General features: G+C 42.0%; 1 protein-coding gene across 3 annotated transcripts in view; it reads right to left on the reverse strand.

Moving 5' to 3' along the window:
• fbln7 (fibulin 7) overlaps positions 1–20745 on the reverse strand; it is a 43021-nt gene extending 22276 nt beyond the window's left edge. For 2 of the 3 annotated variants that reach the window (XM_072551407.1, XM_072551405.1), the window contains exons 1-3: positions 20601–20745; positions 15519–15678; positions 5513–5686 (exon numbers count right to left, since the gene is read on the reverse strand). In XM_072551407.1, the coding sequence (XP_072407508.1) occupies positions 5513–5686; positions 15519–15678; positions 20601–20675 (409 nt within the window). In that variant the 5' untranslated portion in view covers positions 20676–20745. Of the gene's footprint in view, positions 1–5512; positions 5687–7850; positions 8100–15518; positions 15679–20600 lie in introns of those variants that run through there. The other variant, XM_072551406.1, reaches the window with a different exon arrangement.
• Between the last annotated feature and the right edge of the window lie 414 nt (positions 20746–21159).

Here is a 21159-nt window from a genome sequence, read left to right on the forward strand (position 1 = left end):
CACACACACACACACACACACACACACACACACACACACACTTAACCAAGTTTACACACACACACTCTATCACATGCACTCACATCCACGTGCACGCTCTCTCTCTCCTACACATGCACAGTTTATGGGGGTGAATTTGTTTTTGCAGAATTCTATTTTATTTTGCTCAAAAATTGCATGAATCCATGTAAAACCCTGTAAAACCCACTTTGGAAATAGAACTAGTCTAACTCAACATTAACCTGGTGTTGTATGATTTTTAACTTAGCAGAATATTTGGTTAGGAAAATAGGTTAGGGACTGTGGACTTAAGCGAACAGGAACAAGAGGTGACTTAATTGAGACATAGAAGATAATCAGAGGGGTAGACAGGATGGACAGTGAGAGCCTTTTTCCTCAGATGGTGATGGCTAGCACGAGGGGACACAGCTTTAAATTGAGGGGTAATAGATATAGGACAGATGTCAGGGTAGTTTCTTTACTCAGAGTAGGTGCTTGGAACAGCCTGCCTGCAACAGTAGTAGACTCGCCAACTTTAAGGGCATTTAAATGGTAATTGGATAGACATATGGATGAAAATGGAAGAGTGTAGGTTGATGGGCTTCAGGTTGGTTTGACAGGTTGGTGCAAGGTTGAGAGCGGAACGGCCTGTAATGTGCTGTAATGATCTGTATCTCCAGGACAACTCTGCAGGAGTTCCTCAGGGCAGTGTCCTAGGCCCAACCATCTTCTACTACTTTATCAATGACCTTCCTTCCATCGTAAGGTCAAAAATGGAGATGTTCACTGATAATTGCAAAATGGTCAGCACCCTTTGTGACTCCTCAGATGCTGAAGCAATCCATGTTCAAATGTGGCAAGTTCTGGGCAATATCCAGGCTTGGGCTGACAAGTGGCAAGTTACATTCATGCCACACAAATGTCAAGTAATCACCCTCTCCAATAAGAAATAATCTAACCACTGCCCCTTGACATTCAATACTGCCATCGTCACTGAATCCCTACTAACAACATTCTGGGAGTTACCATTGGCCAGAATCTCAACTGGACTCAACTCAACTTGCCATATACATAGTGTGGCTACAAAAGTAGGTCACAGGCTAGGAATAGTATGGCATGTAACTCACCTCCTGACTCTCCAAAGTCTGTCCACCATCTACAAGGCACAAATCAGGAGAATGATGGAATATTTCGCAGTTGCCTGGATGAGTGCAGCTCCAAAGACACTCAAGAGGTTTGACAGCATCCAGGACAAAGCAGCCCTCCTAATTGGCACCATATCCAGAAATATTCAATCATTCCATCACCAATGTTCAGAAGCAGCAGTATGTACTGTCTACATGATGCACTGCAGAAATTCCCCAAGGATTCTCAAACAGCGCCTTCTAAATCCATGATCACTTTCATCTGGAAAAACAGCGTAGCAGATACATGGGAACCACCACCAAGTTCCCCTCCAAGCCACAAGTCCTCCTTACAGCAAAATATATCACCCTTCCTTCAGTGTCACTGTGCCAAAATCCTGGAACTTCCTCCCTAACAGCATTGTGGGGCTGTCGATAGTGGACTGCAGTGGTTCAACACCACCTTAAGGGCAACTAGGCCTGGCCAGTGACACCCATATCCCACAAGTTAAAAAAAAAACAAGGTGGGGAATAAGTGAAACAATTTCTAAGGAAGTTCTGGAGGTCAGGATATTAGGTGCTTTAGGAAAAGGAGAAGGTGGAGCTTGTATTGATTAAAATTAATTACGATTGTACAAAATTAGATTAGATTACTTAGTGTGGAAACAGGCCCTTCAGCCCAACAAGTCCACACCGACCCGCAACCCACCCAGACCCATTCCCCTACATTTACCCCGGCCCCATAACACTACGGGCAATTTAGCATGGCCAATTCACCTAACCTGCGCATTTTTTTTTGGACTGTGGGAGGAAACCGGAGCACCTGGAGGAAACCCATGCAGACACGGGTAGAGTGTGCAAACTCCACACAGTCAATTGCCTGAGGCGGGACTTGAACCCAGGTCTCTGGCGCTGTGAGGCAGCAGTGCTAACCACTTTGCCACTGTGCCACCCACAAAGCCCTGGTTATACTGAATATGAAGAATGGCATTCAGTTGTAAAGTCATACAGCACAGAAACAGACCCTTCGGTCCAACCAGTCCATGTTGACCATGATCCCAAACTAAACTCGTCCCACTTGCCTGCGCTTGGCCCATATATCCCTCCAAACATTTCTTATTCATGGACTTCTCTAAATGCCTTTTAAATGCTGAAACTGTACCTACATCCACCATTTTCTCTGGAAGTTCATTTCACACATGAACCACTCTTTGTATAAAGAAATTGCCCCTTGTGTCTTTTTAAAATCTTTCTCCTCTCACTTTAAAAATATGCCTCTAGTCTTGAAATAGTCCAGTCTAGGGAAAAGACACCGGCCGGTCATCTTATCTCTACCCCCTCATGATTTTATAAACATCTCTCACCTCTCATCCTCCTACATTCCAGTGAAAAAAAGTCTGAGCCTATCTACTTCTTGGTCACGCCCCTCAGAATGGATACACCGATTTTGTGTTGGGGAGATTCAGGAGGATGAGGAGGGAGAAGGATATGCAGCCCAGATGCACCAGAGTGATATTGAAACTAATAAAGGTGACATTTGACAGCAACATGCATGGATTAGCTTTGTATACCTTTTCATGTAGAAGAAGGAGGTATGATCTATTTGAGGTGATTAAGACGATTCAAGGATTTGAAATGAGAATAATGGAAACTATCTCCTCTAGTGGAGAAGTCCTGAATAAGGGGACATAAGTTGAAACTAAAATTAGAGCAAACTTTTCAGGACTGATGTCAAAAAGCACTTCTTCACACAAAGTGCAAATCTTCAATGTATTTTCTCACAAGCCTCAGAGGCTGGGGATTTATTAAACATTTTGCCAGGGTAGTAAAGGCAATGGAACCAATGTGGGTAAAGGAAACAAGGTATAAATCAGTCATGGTCTAACTGAATGGTAGAACAGACTCTAAGGGGCTAAACAACCACCTCCTTTTCCTATTTATTGTGGAAGAATTAGTCCAAGTGAGCAGAATTATCTCCTTCATCTTTATACATGTGTGATCTTGTAAAGCAGCCTATAACATTTCTTAAGGGATTTCAATCACAATAGCATCGGCTCCACATTTTGCTTCATTCAAACAGGACAAAAAGATCCAGGCCCTGTGCATCCTGACTCACAGAGCTCGTTTACGTTACACTACAACCAGCCAGTGCAACATCACAGAGAACTAACTCCACCAGAACGAGGTGCTGCTGGCTATCAATAGCATGCCTGGAATATCTCCAGACCATTAGACCATGAAATTATTTAATGAAATGTCTGAGACCATTAACTAAATACATCCTTGACCTCCAAAACCCATCACCCCGGCAGCTGGAGCATGGCTGGGTTACCAGGACAAGTGAGCACAGGCCACTTCACGCTGGCAAAGACTGCTTGATGGGAAAGATAGAAAGCTCAGGGTGGAATGTGTGACCAAATATCATTAAGCTAAGGAGAGATATGCAGGTATTCCCACATGGGGAATATAACGTTGTCTTTTTTTTTAACACTTAGGAGTGAGAACATTCTGCCGACTTTGATCAAAGCAGTTTTGTGTGACAAGAGACACAAACTCTCTCATTATTCATTGCCTCCTCTTTAATCTAGGTACCGACATGCATTTTTGGCTAAACATTTGTGTAATGTAGGAGTTTCCTATTTGGGATCCCATCAAGAACAATTATCAACAATTAATGATCAATTCCTGACCCAATTCAACCTAATGGTGTGAGTCTTCAAATCATATTATATTAATGTGCAAATGTTCAGCAGACGTTCTTAATGTTACAATTGTTATGGAGGTATTAACCCATTTACTTTAAATCAATGCCTTTGATAAAAATGTATCACACATGAGCATTGTCAGTTTTTTCTTTTCAAACTGCATGCTTATATGGTCGATTTGGTAACAAATTTATTTAGCTTTAGTATTTCACAATACTTTTTAAAATATTATAATCCTCCAAAAATACATATAAATATATGAAAAGATTTGTTCAACCAACCATTATTCATTACTTAGCAACACCCCGGAGAGATCTTTCTGGAGATTGATAGATTTCCGCTGACCAATGATGTTATGGGGATGGGTAAAACAGATATCAATGGGTTTGATCAGATATGATCATGTTGATTGGTGGGGCAGACCCAATCGACTGAATGGCCTTCTCTTGTTATGATGTTCTTATACAAGGATATTAAATGGTGTTATTGAAACTACTCCCAAGTATTTATCTGACTCGTTTCAAGACGTTATGATTGAATTTACTTGGATAACTCATTGTGATTATTCCATACACTAAACCGTTGTGCACAAGTATATTTCTTCCAAATAATTTTTCTAGGAAAGCAAAACCCGGGTTCAAATCCTGCCATGGCAGGTGGTAGAATTTGAATTCAATAACAAATCTGGAAATTAAATTCTAATTGTCGGAAAAACACTGATATCCTTTAGCGTAGGTAATCTGCCATCTTTGCCTGATCTGACCTACATGTGACTCCAGACCCACAGCAATGTGGTTGACTCTTGACTGCCCTCTGGGCAATTAGAGGTGGGCCATAACCAGCGATGACCACATCCCTTGAATGAATAAAAGAAAATATTGAATCCACAAAGGGTTAAAAACATCAAAAACCTTCACAGTCCATGAAGTGTTATCAACAATGTATAGCGCAGGACATGCAAAAGCCAATATGTGACAGATAGTCTGTTTTTAGTGAACTTGGTTGAGAAATAAATTTTGGTCAGGATAGCAGGGATAACTAACTACCCAGCTGTTTGGAACAGTGCATGGGATCTTGCACTATTGTGAGAGAGAAAATTGGACATTGGTTTAATACTTTCACTGAAAGATAGCAGCTCTAAAAGTGCAGCACACCCTCAGTACCACACCGAGATGTCAGTATAGATTTTATGTTCAACTCTCTGGATGGACAATCTCCTAACTCAGAGAGTGTTACAACTGTGTCACACGTGACATATAATTGCATCTCAACTTGATTTTGTTAAAAGGAAAAAAATTGGAGGGTTTAACACCTTTTAAATAGTAATTGTGCATGGAAGCATTAAGTTAATATCACATGGAGTTAGGTTGCAAATCAGCCATTAAAAAGGTGGAACAGACTCGAGAGACTGAATGGCTGTTCTGATTCAAGAGCTATTTTCTAAAATTGGAAATCACACCCTGACAATCCAGCAAGTAAGTGTTCGCACTTTTACTTCTAAAATTTCAGAAAAAAAAGAGTAAATGAGAAAGTGTAATGTATTAAAGGAACACATTATTGTGGTGATTTGGTTCCAGCTAATATCTAATGATGGTGTTTTGTTACCTACTAAAGTAAATAATTAGTGCTTTAGTCTTTGGTGTGAACAGCGCCAACCTACTATGAAACTTTAAACTGGAGTACCTGTGCAGCTAGCATTCACCCCTGTCCAGCGCCCGTTGGGCTGACAGACCCTGGTACTGGAGCCGATGAGCTGGTAGCCAGGCAGACAGACAAAATGCACCTCATGATCTGCGCTGTACCTGGAGCCAAGCTTCTTGCCGTGTTTAGGAATCTCCAGCGATGGACACCACGTTACTATAACAAAGCAGAGAGAGAGAGAGAGAGAGAGAGAGAGAGAGAGAGAAAAACAAGTTTTCAATTGAGACTTGTATGTCATTTAGGATTATCTATGTCTACTTCTGGGAGAGTCTACACACTAGGTCAATGTGTAAGGCTCGCATACAGCATTTTCACCTGCATTGTGACAGTACCTGGTTAATGCTATTTCCTCTTGAAGGGTCTCATATTGCTCAAAAGTGGAGCCCTTCCTTCACATCATGAAACACTTACTCTGCTCACGCTGAAATGGTTGTGAAATGGATGCCTCTGACCCTACCTGCTCAAGCAGCTGACTAAGCCTAAACGTACTGTGCCAGAACCTCTTCACTAAAGGCTGTTACCTTTGATCTGAGTGAAGAACTTTTCAGTTAGACTTTTGTAACATGGCCATTTGGTTGCAGTGTGTTTCCATGTATATGGCAGATGTGATATTGGTGTAGTAATACAGTGTTGTACAGCAACACACCCGCCTGACTGACTGATTGTATAGGATGGGCCGAAGGGCTAAAATTATTGATGATATTTGACAGCTGCATGACCTTGAATGAGCCCTGTGAACATTCCTGTATATGTTGCAGATGGCAAAATCAAAACTTGTTTTCTGTACTTGCAAGCAGCTTGTTTTCTGTATCTGCTTTTCTGCACTGGCTGTTTGTTACACTGTATAAGAGAAAGATTTCGTTGAGATTTTGGACTTCACCTTGAACTAGGATCGCGAATGGTGCCAGGAACAAACTTAAGCCTCCAGACCAGCCATTGATCGAGGAGTCCCTGATGGGCAGAAGGGCGTGAGACTTACTGCAATTTTTTCCTTTCTTTAGTATTGTTATTATCAATATTATTATTTAATAAACATCCATAGTTAAGCAAATTGCTGTTGTCGAGTCTTCTCTTAACTACATTTAACCGTACCTAAAAAACCTCTTGGATACACACTGTGATCCAAAACAATGATGACAATCAAGGCAAGCTCCCTGACTTCGTGTCTGCACTAAACAACAAGGCAAGACTGAAGTACTGTGAGACTTTTGCTCTGGCTGAAAAATCAACGTGCAAGAAAGACAAGGGAAAGCAGGAATCCTTTGAGAGTCCAAGTCAGTGCAAAGTGAGTCATCAGTTTCAGGAGTAAGCAGGACTCCCTGACAGATGCCCTGATCAAATCTGTGAGCTGGGAGCTTGCCACGTGTTCGGGCAGCAAAAGTCCAATGGAACATGCTGGGACACTCCAGAGTACAGCACGGAAGAGCAGCATGGAAGGCTGGCATGTTAGCTCATTGGTTAGCACTGCTGTCTCACAGCACCAGGGACCCGGCTTTCATTCCAGTCACGGGCAACTGTCTTTATGGAGTTTGCACTCTCTCCCCGTGTCTGTGTGGGTTTCCCCCGGGTGCTCCAGTATCCTCCCACAGTCCAAAGATGTGCAGGTTAGGTGAACTGGCTGCGTTAAATTGCCCACAGTGTCCAGGGGAATTAGTCATGGGAAATGTAGAATAATAGGGTAGGGGAACAGGTCTAGGTGGGATGCTAATTGGAGGGTCAGTGTGGACTTGTTGGGTTGAAGGCCCGTTTCGACACTGTGGGGATTCTCTGATTCTAACCATGTTATAAGTGAATCGGAGATGTGTCATGAGGGTGCCATGAACCAAGGGAGCATGTCCTGAGACCTTGGTGATTATTGTCCAAGAGGAAGGTCTGGAGGAGCAAACGGCATGGAGTCGTCTGTCTTTCCTCGAAACCATCAAGTTTCTATTCAGCAGGTAAGAACATGGGAAACTGCATATCATGAAGTGTGCTCAGTAATAAAACATGCCAATTCAAGCAAATAGGTCTCACGCTGGGCAATAGCGAGGTTCTCGTGTCACCATTCACCACTTGGTTAAAGATTAAAAGTATTTGCTCTTGGCATTGAGAATTTCATTTCAGCAAAACATCTTATTTACCCAACTGAGTCACCATTGTCCACGTCATTTAGGGACTAGGAAGATTCAGCTTATTGTCTCACTAATGCCCTGCTTTCCTAATTACTTGTTTTACATGCAAGTTCGATTCCAAATCCCTGTGCGGCACAACATTCTGCAATCTCTCTCCATTTAAATAATATTCAGCTTGCCTATTCTGCTTGCCAAGGTGAAACACTTACATTTTCCCACATTATGCTCCATAAACTGAACATCTGTCCTGAGAGATTCACTCCTGGTGGAAGTCACAATCACTCCCATTGTCAGCTGAGTGGATTCTTTATTTGCTGGTGGGGCATAGGCATCACTGGCTAGGTCAACATTTATTGCCCGTCCATAATTTCCCAGAAGGCAGTTAAGAGTCAACAACATTGCTGTGGATCTGAAGTCACAGGTAGGCCAGACCAGCTAAGGATAGCATATTTCCTTCCCTAAAGGATAGAAATGAACCAGGTGGGTTTTTATGACAAACGACAATGGTCATCATTAGATCAACTTTTTATTCTAGGTTTTATTGAATTCAAATTTCACCATCTGCCATTGCAGGATTTGAACCCAGGTTCAAATATATTAATTTAAATTAATTATATATTAAACAGAATCTTAATTTGGGGTTCTGGATTACACGCCTATGATATTACCAAAATACAATATCAAACTTTCTGTTTCCCCTGCCATATGAATAAGAAGCAGCTTCTGGTGAATTTAGACACTGCCTTAAATTCAAAATGTTAAACAGGAGTGTCAGGAACCATCAAATTCCCTTCCAAGTCATGGACCAAGCTCAGTTGAACACAGACCACTTTGTCCTCACTGGGTCAATGACAGTGACATTCAAAAATTATACTTAAACCTTTCCTAAATTCATTGGTAGTTAGGTTCTTAGGAAGTTAAGTGCATGTTTGCATTTAAAAGCCTTTAAAAGATACCTATTAGTGCATTTGCACTTAAACAAAGGATGTTTTAAAAGCCTCCTCAAAGAGGAGATGGTACCATAGTGTCACTATCATAGGTTATTGCCCTAGGGATAAAATGTCTTAATACATCTGGAACTGACAGCCAGTCTCAGCACTGGTAACCGCAAAGCTACTGGTAATAGGTGCAATTTGTTGAAGTTCTTTAGGGAAGGAAATCTGCCATCCTCCAGACCTGTAGCTATAGGGTCAACTCTTAACTGCTTTCTGAAAATGACAAACAAGAAAAGCTCTCAGCCCAAGGATGTTGAGAGATGGGCAAACCCTGGTCCTATCAGTGACACCCACATACTATGAAAGAACATGGGAGGGAGAAAAGACAAGATTAATTGGCACAAATCTACCCCACAATGAACTTATCCTTGGGCATGGCTTTGTTTAGTGGGTGAAAAGTAGTGCAAAAAGTTATTACACTCAATTAGTACTAAACACCATTTTGTGCCTGAAATTCCTTGGTTATTGTTCTGATTGATTTCAGGTGAAGTTCTACCCCATAATCTTATTTGCCACTTCCATACAACATTGAGCAAGCTTGCATATTACAAATTTACATTGCTGGTCTTTCGAAATAATCTTTAAACCAAGGTCCCAGGTGGGTTGGCCATGTAAAGAAATTCCACATGATTATTCAAGAAAGAGCAAGTACATTCTCCCATAGTAATTAACCAACACCATCAAATAACAGATCAATTCATTTTGTCTTCTTGCAGACCTACCCATATGCAAGCAACAATACTTAAGAAATAATTATCTGTGTAGTGTTATGTATTTGTAGTGATTGTAACGAAGTCAGCGAGATGGACCTCATAGAATATGAATTCTTGATTGGGGTTGTTACTCATTGCAATCACAGAGCCCTGGCTGACAGATATAAACAGGACTGTCAGAACTTCAGCTCATTCAGAGAGCTGGCTCTGAAGCAGCTGGACCAGCGACAAATATTATGCATGTATAAATAAAGGGTGGCTGGGAGGTAGGATACCTTTGCTGTGGAGTTATTTCAAGTAGCCCATTGGAACATCTTGAGAAACTGAAATGCAATTTCTTCTACTCAGGGGGATGGGAACCTGAGATGTAGCTGCAATGCAGAGGGGGATGAGAGTAGGGAGGACAGGGACAAGATTTCAGGTTCACAGGAATGTGCTGGCAGAGAGCAAGCTGGTTTGAAGTGTGTCTACTTCAAAGCCAGAAGTATTCGAAATAAGGTAGGTGAGCTTGCAGCTTGGGTAGGTATCTAGGACTTTGATGTTATGGCCATTTTGGAGACATGGATAGAGCAGGGTGAGGAATGGATGTTGCAGGTTCCAGGGTATAGATCTTTCATTAAGAACAGGCAAGGCGGTAAAAGAGGGGGGGGGAGAGGTGTGGCCTTGTTAGTCAAGGATAGTACAACGGTGGCTGAAAGAACTTTTGATGAGGGTTCGTCTACTGAGGTAGGGTGGGCTGAGGTTAGAAACAGGAGGAGAGGTCACACTGCTTGGAGTTTTTTTTAATAGGCCTCCGCAGAGTTCCAGGGAGGTGGAAGAGGGGATTGGCAAAATTATTCTGCGTAGGAGTGAAAGGAACAGGGTGGTCATTATGGGGGACTTTAACTTCCCCAACATTGACTGGAAATGCTATAACTCTAGTCTGTCGGATGGATCAGTTTTTGTTCAATGTGTACAGGAGGGTTTCCTGACTCAGTATGTCGAAGGGCCGACAAGAGGGGAGGCCACACTGGATCTGGTACTTGGTAATGAACCAGGCCAGGTGTTTGATTTAGTTGTAGGTGAGCACTTTGGATAGAGTGACCATAATTCAGTTATGTTTAGTGTTGCGATGGAAAGGGATAGGTACTTAGCACAGGGCAAGAGTTACCGATGGGGCAAGGGCAATTATAATGTGATTAGGCAAGAATTAGGATGCACAGAATGGGGTAGCAAAATGCAGGGGATGGGGACAATCGAAATGTAGAGCTGGTTTAAGGAACAGATAATGCATGTCCTTGATAGGTATATCTCTGTCAAGCAGGGAGGGAATGATAAGATAAGGAAATTGTGGTTTACTACAGAAATTGCATCTCATGTTAAGCAGAAGGAGTCTTATGTGTTGATGAGGCAAGTTGTTCAGATGAGGCGATGGAGAGTTACAGATCAGCTCGGAAGGATTTAAAGAGAAAGTTAAGAAGAGTAAAGAGAGGACTCGAGCAGTCTTTAGCAAATAGAATAAAGGAGAATCCTAAAGCTTTCCATAGGTATGTGAAGAAAAAGAGAATGACTAGCGTCGGAATAGGGACAGTCAAAGACAGAAGTAGGAACTTAAGTGTGGACCCTGTGGAGATTGGAGAGGTGCTAAATGAACATTTCTCCTCGGTTTTCACTCAGGAAAAAGAGAATATTGTAGAGGAGAGGAATGAGGTATGAGATATTAGACTAGAAAGGATCGAGGTTAGTTACAAACAGGTGTTATCAATTCTAGAAGGAGTGATAGTAGACAAGTCCCCTGGGCCAGATGGGATCTATCCGAGGATTCTTTGGGAAGCTAGGGAGGAGATAGCAGAGCCTTTAGCTTTGATATTTGAGTCATCATTGTCTGCAGGTTTAGTACCAGAGGACTGGAGGATTGCAAATGTTGTGCCCTTGTTCAAGAAGGGCAGTAGAGATGACCCAGGTAATTATAGACCAGTGAGCCTTACTTCTGTTGTAGGAAATGTTTTGGAAAGGATTATGAGATGAAATTTATAATAATCTAGCAAGCAACAATTTGATTTCAGATAGTTAACATGGTGTCGTCAAGGGCAGGTCGTGTCTCACAAACCTCATTGAGTTTTTTGAGAAGGTGACCAAGCATGTGGATGAAGGTAGGGCAGTTGACGTGACATACATGGACTTCAGTAAAGCCTTTGATAAAGTTCTACATGGTAAGCTGTTGGAAAAAATGCAGAGGCATGGGAGTGATTTAGCAGTTTGAATTAGAAACTGGCTTTCTGAAAGAAAGCAGCGAGTAGTGGTTGATGGAAAATATTCAGCCTGGAGTCCAGTTACTAGTGGTATGGCACAAGGATCTGTTTTGGGACCACTGCTGTTTGTCACTTTTAGAAACGACTTAGATAGGTGGATGGTTTAGGTGGCAAACATAGGTGGATGGTTTAGTAAATTTGCAGATGACCCTAAAGTCGGTGGAGTAGTGGACAGTTTGTAAGAATGTTACAGATTGCAGGGGGACTTAGATAAACTGCAGAATTGGGCTGAGAGGTGGCAAATGGAGTTCAATGCAGCTAAATGTGAGGTGATGCACTTTGGGAAGAATAACAGGAAGGCAGAGTACTGAGTCAATGGAAAGATTCTTGGTAGTGTGGATGTGCAGAGGGATCTCGGAGTCCATGTACATAGATCCCTGAAAGTTGCCACCCAGGTTGATAGTGCTGTTAAGAAGGCATATGGTGTGTTAGGTTTCATTTGTAGAGGGATTGAGTTCCGGAGCCGCAATATTATGCTGCAACTATACAAAACGTTATTACGGCCACACTTGGAATATTTTGGGAAGGTTGTGGAAGCATTGGAAAAGGTGCAGAGGAGATTTACAAGGATGTCGCCTGGTCTGGAGGGAAGGTCTTATGAGGAAAGGCTGAGAGACTTGGGTCTGTTCTCATTGCAAAGAAGAAGGCTAAGAGGGGATTTGATAGAGATACACAGGATAATCAGAGGATTAGATAGGGTAGACAGTGAAAGTCTTTTTCCTAGAATGATGATGTCAGCTTGTACGAGGGGGCATAACTACAATTTGAGGGGTGATGGATTTAAGACAAATGTCAGAGGCAGATTCTTTACTCAGAGAGTGGTAAGGGCGTGGAATGCCCTACCTGCTAATGTAGTTAACTCAGCCACATTAGGGAGATTTAAACAATCCTTGGATAAGCACATGCATGATGGGATAGTGTAGGGGGAACTGAGAATAGTTCACGGGTCGGCGCAACATTGAGGGCCAAAGGGCCTGTTCTGCGCTGTATTGTTCTAGGTTCTATGTTCTATATCAGAAACAGCGGCAACCATGCTTGGATAGATGTCAACAATTCTTCACTGGATTTGTTTCCATTTTTGTCTTTGGAGAGTTCTTGACATGTATTGAAACTTTTGAATCTGTCATGGAACTCGGATTAAGATCCCATCCAAGATATGGAGCAACATTTAGCACTAGTACAAGACTTTCGATTGCCATTCTTCCAATTCCTTGGTTTACCTTTACCAAACAGTTTGCACTGCTGTAATAACTTTGGAGCTTAACGTATCAATCCCATTATCAGATCTGAATCTAAATGGTGTCAGGATACCACAGATAGGATTCTACTCTGCACAGGAGAATTAAAGATGGGACAAACAAGAGAAGGGCCTTGTATCCTGAGGCTGCTGACCCATTTGTTTTACAAGATTTGCTCAAATGGAATAAAGATGCATGAAGCTTTAGAACCTACAAACCATTAGCAGCATGAAGCTGTGATTGTGCTGAAGCATCAAATGTTATGTCACTTTATTGAACAGAACAAAGCACAATCAGAAGAAATGACTCCTAAAAAGGTAAGTTTTGGGTTTGGCTTCAGCCTTCCCCTTCTATTGCATCTCAGATTAAATAATGTAATCAATGCACTATTGACCTTTTTCACAGCTATCCCAAGCCTACTAACACTGTCACCACATGATCCCAGGAAGAGTCTGCAACAGGATGGCAGTAGAAGAACTCACTAGGTACTCTAAACCAGCGATCCAAGGCTTTTATTTACATGGAGCAGGTCACAAAGAGTAATGGGTACGGTGTAGGCAATGAGTCATAAATTTGGCTCCATGCAGAAACACATTACCAAGATTTACCACTGATTTTGCCACTTTATGCTATTATCCTGGCATGTTAATGCAAAGGAAACTCCAACCTCCAGCCTCTAATCCCCAGTATCTCCGTAATGATAAGAACATTTGACACCTTGAACACTGGATCGTGTTGAAATGTGTTGCAATGACTCTATAACAATATAATTGGCAAATCCTTACGCAACTGCTTTGTAATTCGGCACATTAGTAAGTATGATGTAAAATAATATGAACTATTAAGCTATAATAAATCCATGAAGATTTTGTGTTAACCCAGACATTAAGCTATAGCTATTACTCCAAGTACCTGCAAGTTACAAGAGGTAGAAAGGCAAAGCACAGCAAGTTGCTTTTAACATTTTTCTCTACACAGCCTTCAGTTTATACATGCTTTTGAACAAACTTTTTATGTTTATTCGATGTTATGAGCTTTGGATGCTCTTAAATCCTAAGACAGACTGAGACAGAAACAGAATTCCCATGCCATAAACTTTGGCTCAGTCTTAGGGGAGAAATGAAACTTGAGATGATGTCAATATTGAGGACACTTAACTACTTGCTTCAGAGTATCTGGGGAGGAGGTGGAATGGTTATAAAGTCTTCGGACTATTCATGCAGAACCCTAGACTAAGGTTCTGGACACATAAGATTTAATCCCAGCATGATGCCATTTGTATTCAATCTATAAAGTCTGGAATTAAAAACCAGTGCAATGACAAGCAGGTAGCCATTGCTGACTGTTGTAAATATTCATCTGGCTCTCTAATGCCCTTTTGGAAAGGAAATCTGCTCTTGTCTAGTCTATATGAGACTCCAGACCCACAGCAATGAAGGAGACTTTTAACTGTCCTCTGTAATGCCAAGCAACCCACTCAACAATTAGGGATGGGCTTTAATTGCTGACCCAGCCAACGTCGTCCACATACTATGAATGAATATTTTTTAAGAATCTCCTCCTAAGATCTCAGTTTATTGGGCACATGAGCTTGCTGAATGAAGGATGATGTTGGCTAAGGGGAGACGGTCTAGCTCATCTTCACTCAGCAGCCTCCTCTCCAATATCATTCACCATTCTCAAGGATGTTTAGGGGTTAAGGCATTTCATATCAAGTGAAGTAAAAAGAAACAGACCCAGTGTGACAACGGTTATGGTGCTCTGAATCTATAAATTGCTTTAAACTAGCTTGTTCCATCAGAGTTTGAAGATCCCAGCTCTGAAGGCAGTTGGGAGATGGTCATGTAACTGGATGAGCAATTCAGAGCCCGGGCTAATGCTCTGAGGACATGGTTTTGAATCCCACTGTGGTAGCTGATGAAATTCAATTTAATAAATCAGCAACTTAAAATCTAGTCTCAGTAATGGTGACCATGAGACTGGATTTATTGTTATTAAGAACCCATCTGGATCACCAACATCTGTTCTGGAAGGTGATCTTCCACTTTTACTCAGCCTAGCCTGCAAGTTATTCCAGAAAACCAATACTGGTTTTACCACTGACACCCACATTCATGATTTGTTTTTAAAGGTCAAGTTCATTCAAGAAGTGGTAAAAATTGAATCAGCCCACTTTGAAACATCATTTGTTCAGGCTGCTTGGATTGCCAAGAATCACTGACTCAAAGTTTCCACAAAATTAAAGTGGCAGCACCCAATTCCCTTACCCTCAGAACCCTTTGCTCAAGAGTTCTCAAAAGTCACATCATTCAACTTTTGTAGGATTTGTTTCATTCTCCTTCCTTGGGGTAGCAATCAAGGATGCCTGCCCAGATATGCATAGAGGATCTTTTTGTTAGGAGACCTTATCAGTAGGTAGTTGGGAAAGCACAACATTGTAGTCAATGTTTTGGGTCTGAAGAAGGGTAAGAAATGTTAACTCTGATTTCTCTCCTCAGATACTGCCAGACCTGCTGACCTTTTCCAGCAATTCTGGTTTTGTTTCTGATTTCCAGCATTTGCAGTTCTTTTGGATTTTTCTTTATAGACACTTGTTTGGTGTAACAGGTTTCTGCTGATATGGGTCTGATGTTAACATACCTGAGGGTTGGTCTGCTGTCAGTTTGGTCACAGAGATCTGTAAGGCTGAAAGCTTGGCTTTCATGGTACGAATTCCATCAGTGAAATGTGTTTCTTGTCCTTTTAAGAACTGTTGCATTTGTCGGATGACAGTTAGGACTTTCTGTTTGTTCAGGCAACCCTACACAATGAAAACAGAGGTGAATCAGGTCTTAGTCCTAATATTTACTGTTTAAACATGTGGTCAAAATGTGGTCAGACTGTTATTCCACAACTGTGTCCTGTATTCTAAATCTACATTATTCTACAATTGCATACTGCGTCAGAGGTGTGTGCTTTATTCTAGATCTGCTTTGTATTATACCCGCATGTTGTATTCAAGATGTAAACTATATTGTATTTGTGTGCCATAATCTAGCTAATATTATATTCTAGCCATGTGCTGCACTACAGTTATTCCAGAAAATTGTGATTTGTTGTTTTATTATTGTGCATGGGTTTTTCTTATTGGAGATGACCACTTCCTGGCTTTTGTGTGACACAAACATTACTTTAAACTTTACAGTCCAAGCCTGGATATTGTTCAGATCTTGAATGTGGACTGCTTCAATATCTGAGATGTTGCAAATGGTTCTGAACATAGTGCAATCATTGACCAACATTCTGACTTATGACCTGATGATGAAATGAAGGTCATTCATGAAGTAGCTGAAGATGGTTAGGCATAGGACACCACTCTGAGGAACTTCTGCAAAGATGTCCTAGCGCTGAGATGACTGACCTTCAAAACCACAACCATCTGCCAATGTGCCAGCATTGACTTCAATCATCTTGCTGCACTATAACTGTGTGCTGCACTATAGTTGTGTATTGCACTATAACTGTGCTGCACTACAGCTATATGCTTCACTATAGCTGTGTATTGCACTATAGCTGTGTGCTGCACTATAACTGTGTATTGCACTATAACTGTGTGCTGCAGGATAACTGTGTGCTGCACTATAACTGTGTATTGCACTATAGCTGTGTGCTGCACTATAGCTGTGTGCTGCACTACAGCTGTGTATTGCATGATAACTGTATGCTGCACTATAGCTGTGTGCTGCACTATAGCTGTGTGCTCACTACAACTGTGTGCTGCACTGTAACTGTGTATTCCACTATAGTTGTGTGCTCACTATAGCTGTGTATTGCAAAATAACTGTGTATTGCACTATAACTGTGTATTGCACTATAACTGTGTATTGCACTATAGCTGTGCTGCACTGTTACCGTGTATTGCACTATAGCTGTGTGCTGCACTGTAACTATGCATAGCACTATAGTTGTGTGCTCACTATAGCTGTGTGCTGCACTATAACTGTGTATTCCACTATAGTTGTGTGCTCACTATAGCTGTGTATCACAATATAACTGTGCTGCAGTATAGGTGTGTTTTGCACTATAGCTACATGCTGCACTATGGCTGTGTGCTGCACTCTAGCTGTGTGCTACACTACAGCTGTGCATTGCACTATAGCCAAATGCTGCACTATAGCTGTGTGCTGCAATATAGCTGTGCATTGCACTATAGCTGTGTGCTGCACTACAGCTGTGTATTGCACAATAATTGTGTGCTGCACTATAGCTGTGTATTGCACTATAGGTGTGTGCTGCACTATAGCTGTGTGCTACACTATAGTTGTGTGATCACTATAGCTGTGTATAGCAAAATAACTGTGCTATACTATAGATGTGTATTGCACTATAACTGTGTATTGCACTATAGCTGTGTGCTGCACTATAGCAGTGCATTGCACTATAGCTGTGGGCTGCACTACAACTGTTTATTGCACTATAGCTGTGTATTGCACTATAGCTGTATGCTGCGCTATAGCTGTGTGTGGCACAATAGCTATGCATAGCACTATAGATGTATGCTCATTATAGCTGTGTGCTGCTCTATAACTGTGTATTCCACTATAGGTGTGTATTGCACTATAGCTACATGCTGCACTATAGCTGTGCTTGCACTATAGCTGTGTGTTGCACTACAGCTGTGTGCTGCACTGTAACGGTGTATTGCATTATAACTGTGTGCTGCACTATAACTGTATGCTGCCCTATAGCTGTGTATTGCACTATAGCTGTATGCTGCACTATAACTGTGTGCTGTGCTACAGCTGTGTATTGCGCTATAGCTGTGTGCTGCACTAAGCTATATGCTACACAATAGCTGTGTGCTGCACTATAGCTGTGTATTGAACTGTAGCTGTGTATTGCACTGTAACTGTGTGCTGCACTATAGCTGTGTGCAGCACTATAGCTATCTATTGCACTATAGCTGTGTGCTGCACTATATCTGTGTGCTGCACTATATCTGTGCATTACACTATAACTGTGTGCTGCACTATAGCTGTGTATTGCACTATAGCTGTGTGCTGCACTATAGCTGTGCTGCACTATAGCTGTGTATTGCACTATAACTGTGTGCTGCACTAAGCTATATGCTACACAATAGCTGTGTGCTGCACTAGAGCTGTGTATTGTACTGTAGCTGTGTATTGCACTATAACTGCGGACTGCACTATAACTGTGTGCTGCACTATAGTTGTGTATTGCACTATAACTGTGTGCTGCACTATAAGTATGTATTGCACTATAACTGTATTGCACTATAGATGTGTGCTGCACTATAGCTGTGTATTCCACTACAACTCTGTGAACTATAACTCTGTGCTGCACTATAGCTGTGTATTGAACTATAATTGTGTGCTGCACTATAGCTGTGTGTTGCACAATAACCGTGTGCTGCACTATAGTTGTGTATTGCACTATAACTGTGTGCTGCACTATAAGTATGTATTGCACTATAACTGTATTGCACTATAGATGTGTGCTGCACTATAGCTGTGTATTCCACTACAACTCTGTGAACTATAACTCTGTGCTGCACTATAGCTGTGTATTGAACTATAATTGTGTGCTGCACTATAGCTGTGTGTTGCACAATAACCGTGTGCTGCACTATAGTTGTGAATTGCACTATAACTGTGTGCTGCACTATAAGTATGTATTGCACTATAACTGTATTGCACTATAGCTGTGTGCTGCACTATAGCTGTGTATTGAACTATAATTGTGTGCTGCACTATAACTGTGTATTGAACTATAATTGTGTGCTGCACTATAACTGTGTGCTGTACTATAACTGTGTATTGAACTACAATTGTGTGCTGCACTATAGCTGTGTATTGCACAATAACGGTGTGCTGCACTATTACCGTGTATTGCACTATAGCTGTATGCTACACTATCGCTGTGTGCTGCACTATCGCTCTGTGCTACACTGTAGCTGTGTATTGCACTATAACTGTGTGCTGCACTAAGCTATATGCTACACTATAGCTGTGTGCTGCACTATAGCTGTGTATTGCACTATAACTGTGTGCTGCAATATAACTGTGTATTGCACTATAGCTGTGTGCTGCCCTACAGCTGTGTATTGCACTATAACTGTGTGCTGCGCTACAGCTGTGTATTGCGCTATAGCTGTGTGCTGCGCTACAGCTGTGTATTGCGCTATAGCTGTGTGCTGCACTATAACTGTTTGCTGCACTAAGCTATATGCTACACAATAGCTGTGTGCTGCACTATAGCTCTGTATTGCACTATAACTGTGTGCTGCAATATAACTGTGTATTGCACTATAGCTGTGTGCTGCGCTACAGCTGTGTATTGCGCTACAGCTGTGTATTGCGTTATAACTGTGTGCTGCGCTATAGCTGTGTATTGCATTATAACTGTGTGCTGCACTAAGCTATATGCTACACAATAGCTGTGTGCTGCACCAAAGCTCTGTATTGCACTATAACTGTGTGCTGCAATATAACTGTGTATTGCACTATAGCTGTGTGCTGCGCTACAGCTGTGTATTGCGTTATAACTGTGTGCTGCGCTATAGCTGTGTATTGCATTATAACTGTGTGCTGCGCTATAGCTGTGTATTGCATTATAACTGTGTGCTGCACTAAGCTATATGCTACATAATAGCTGTGTGCTGCACTATAGCTGTGTATTGCGCTATAACTGTGCGCTGCGTTATAACTCTGCGCTGCACTATAACTGTGTATTGAACTATAATCTTGGATTGTAAGGTCGCAGAATAGCCGCGCCATTTAAATTAATGAGGATGGGAACCGCCTTATTGTCAATACAGGTAAGGAAATTTGGCGTTCTACAAATAAATGTCGAAAATCATTAATCGCGTTAAAGCCAATTCGCGTTGAAGAAACGCGTGTTATAGCAGAAGCGACTGTACTGCACTATACTGGATTAGTGGTGCTGGAAGAGCACAGCAGTTCAGGCAGCATCCAACGAGCAGCGAAATCAACGTTTCGGGCAAAAGCCCTTTTTACCTTTTTTACCTTGTTTTTACCTTGTACTGCACTATAGGTCAGGCAGCATCCTGCTCCTCGGATACTGCCTGACCTGCTATGCTTTTCCAGCAACACACTCTCAACTCTGATCTCCAGTATCTGCAGACCTCACTGTCGCCTGCACTGCACTATGGCCGTGTACTGCACAGTAGCTATGTGCTGTATTGTAATTTTGTCCTGTCCTGTGGACGCTTGTTCAATTACAGCTGTTTACTCTTCTGCAGCTGTACCTTATACTCGAACATTGGGAAATAATACGCTTGCATCTCCACTCTTGTTTTCATTACACAGACAGCTCCTCTCAAGTTTAGAGCTCTCTCTGTAAAGTGCACAACGACTACTTCCAGCACTGTTTAAACCATTCTGTGTGAGCAGCTCCTCCTTAATGTACACACATAAATAGCTGGTGAAAATGCTTAAAACACGCGTTAAACAAAGGGTTTCACGCGTACAACTGCCTGAAATGTTTTTTTTCTTCTGTAAAATTTGTTCCAACGGCTCGGACGTATCAATTTTAAACATGCTTGCGGGAAAGTCTGCAAACCGACAAGAGCGTCCATCCCTGCCCCAAGGCATTTACTTTGGAAATCATTCACCTTTTTTTCCACAAATAAACTCTCATCTCCCTCCTATTCTCGCTTCACGGTTTTTCTAAACAAGAGTGAAGGCTGAAGTCGCTGCTTACCTGTGCTGCGTGGGATGGGGGAAAGCAGGAGAGCACGAGGTACAGAAAAACACCGTGCTGAACAGCAGCAACCATATCGCCAGACCTCCTCTAATCCTGGGGAATTCCTTCAGGATCGGGTTTTCACCCTAACCCCCCCCCACCCACCCAAACCAGGAAAACCCCTGGCTCTCACTTGCAGGTGCATTTACAGCGAGAGCATCGCTTCCAGTGAGTTTCACTCCTGAGAGAACATGAGAACAGCTGGCAGTGTTTACCACGGGCTCCTTTTCCAGACGCGACAGGACCCACAACAAAACCTGCGGTTTGTTTTCTTGCTGCGGGAGCTGGGGGTGATCTCTGCAGGACTGCCTGGTCAGAGTGGGAAAGGCTGAGTGAGGTTCCTCTGAGGATGATGTTGGTCCGCCCCTTTACGGAAAGGGGGTGGGGAGGAAGCTTGTAAAATTTAGACCAAAACATGCCTTCAACTTTACAATTACTTAAAAAGAATATCAAAGCACGCTTTAAGAATTACACTATTTTTAGCTTGAGCAAAAAACATAAATTAAATAAGGGTGAC

Source organism: Chiloscyllium punctatum, chromosome 3 (assembly GCF_047496795.1).
Source record: "Chiloscyllium punctatum isolate Juve2018m chromosome 3, sChiPun1.3, whole genome shotgun sequence".
In the NCBI taxonomy this organism is placed as follows: Eukaryota; Metazoa; Chordata; class Chondrichthyes; order Orectolobiformes; family Hemiscylliidae; genus Chiloscyllium; species Chiloscyllium punctatum.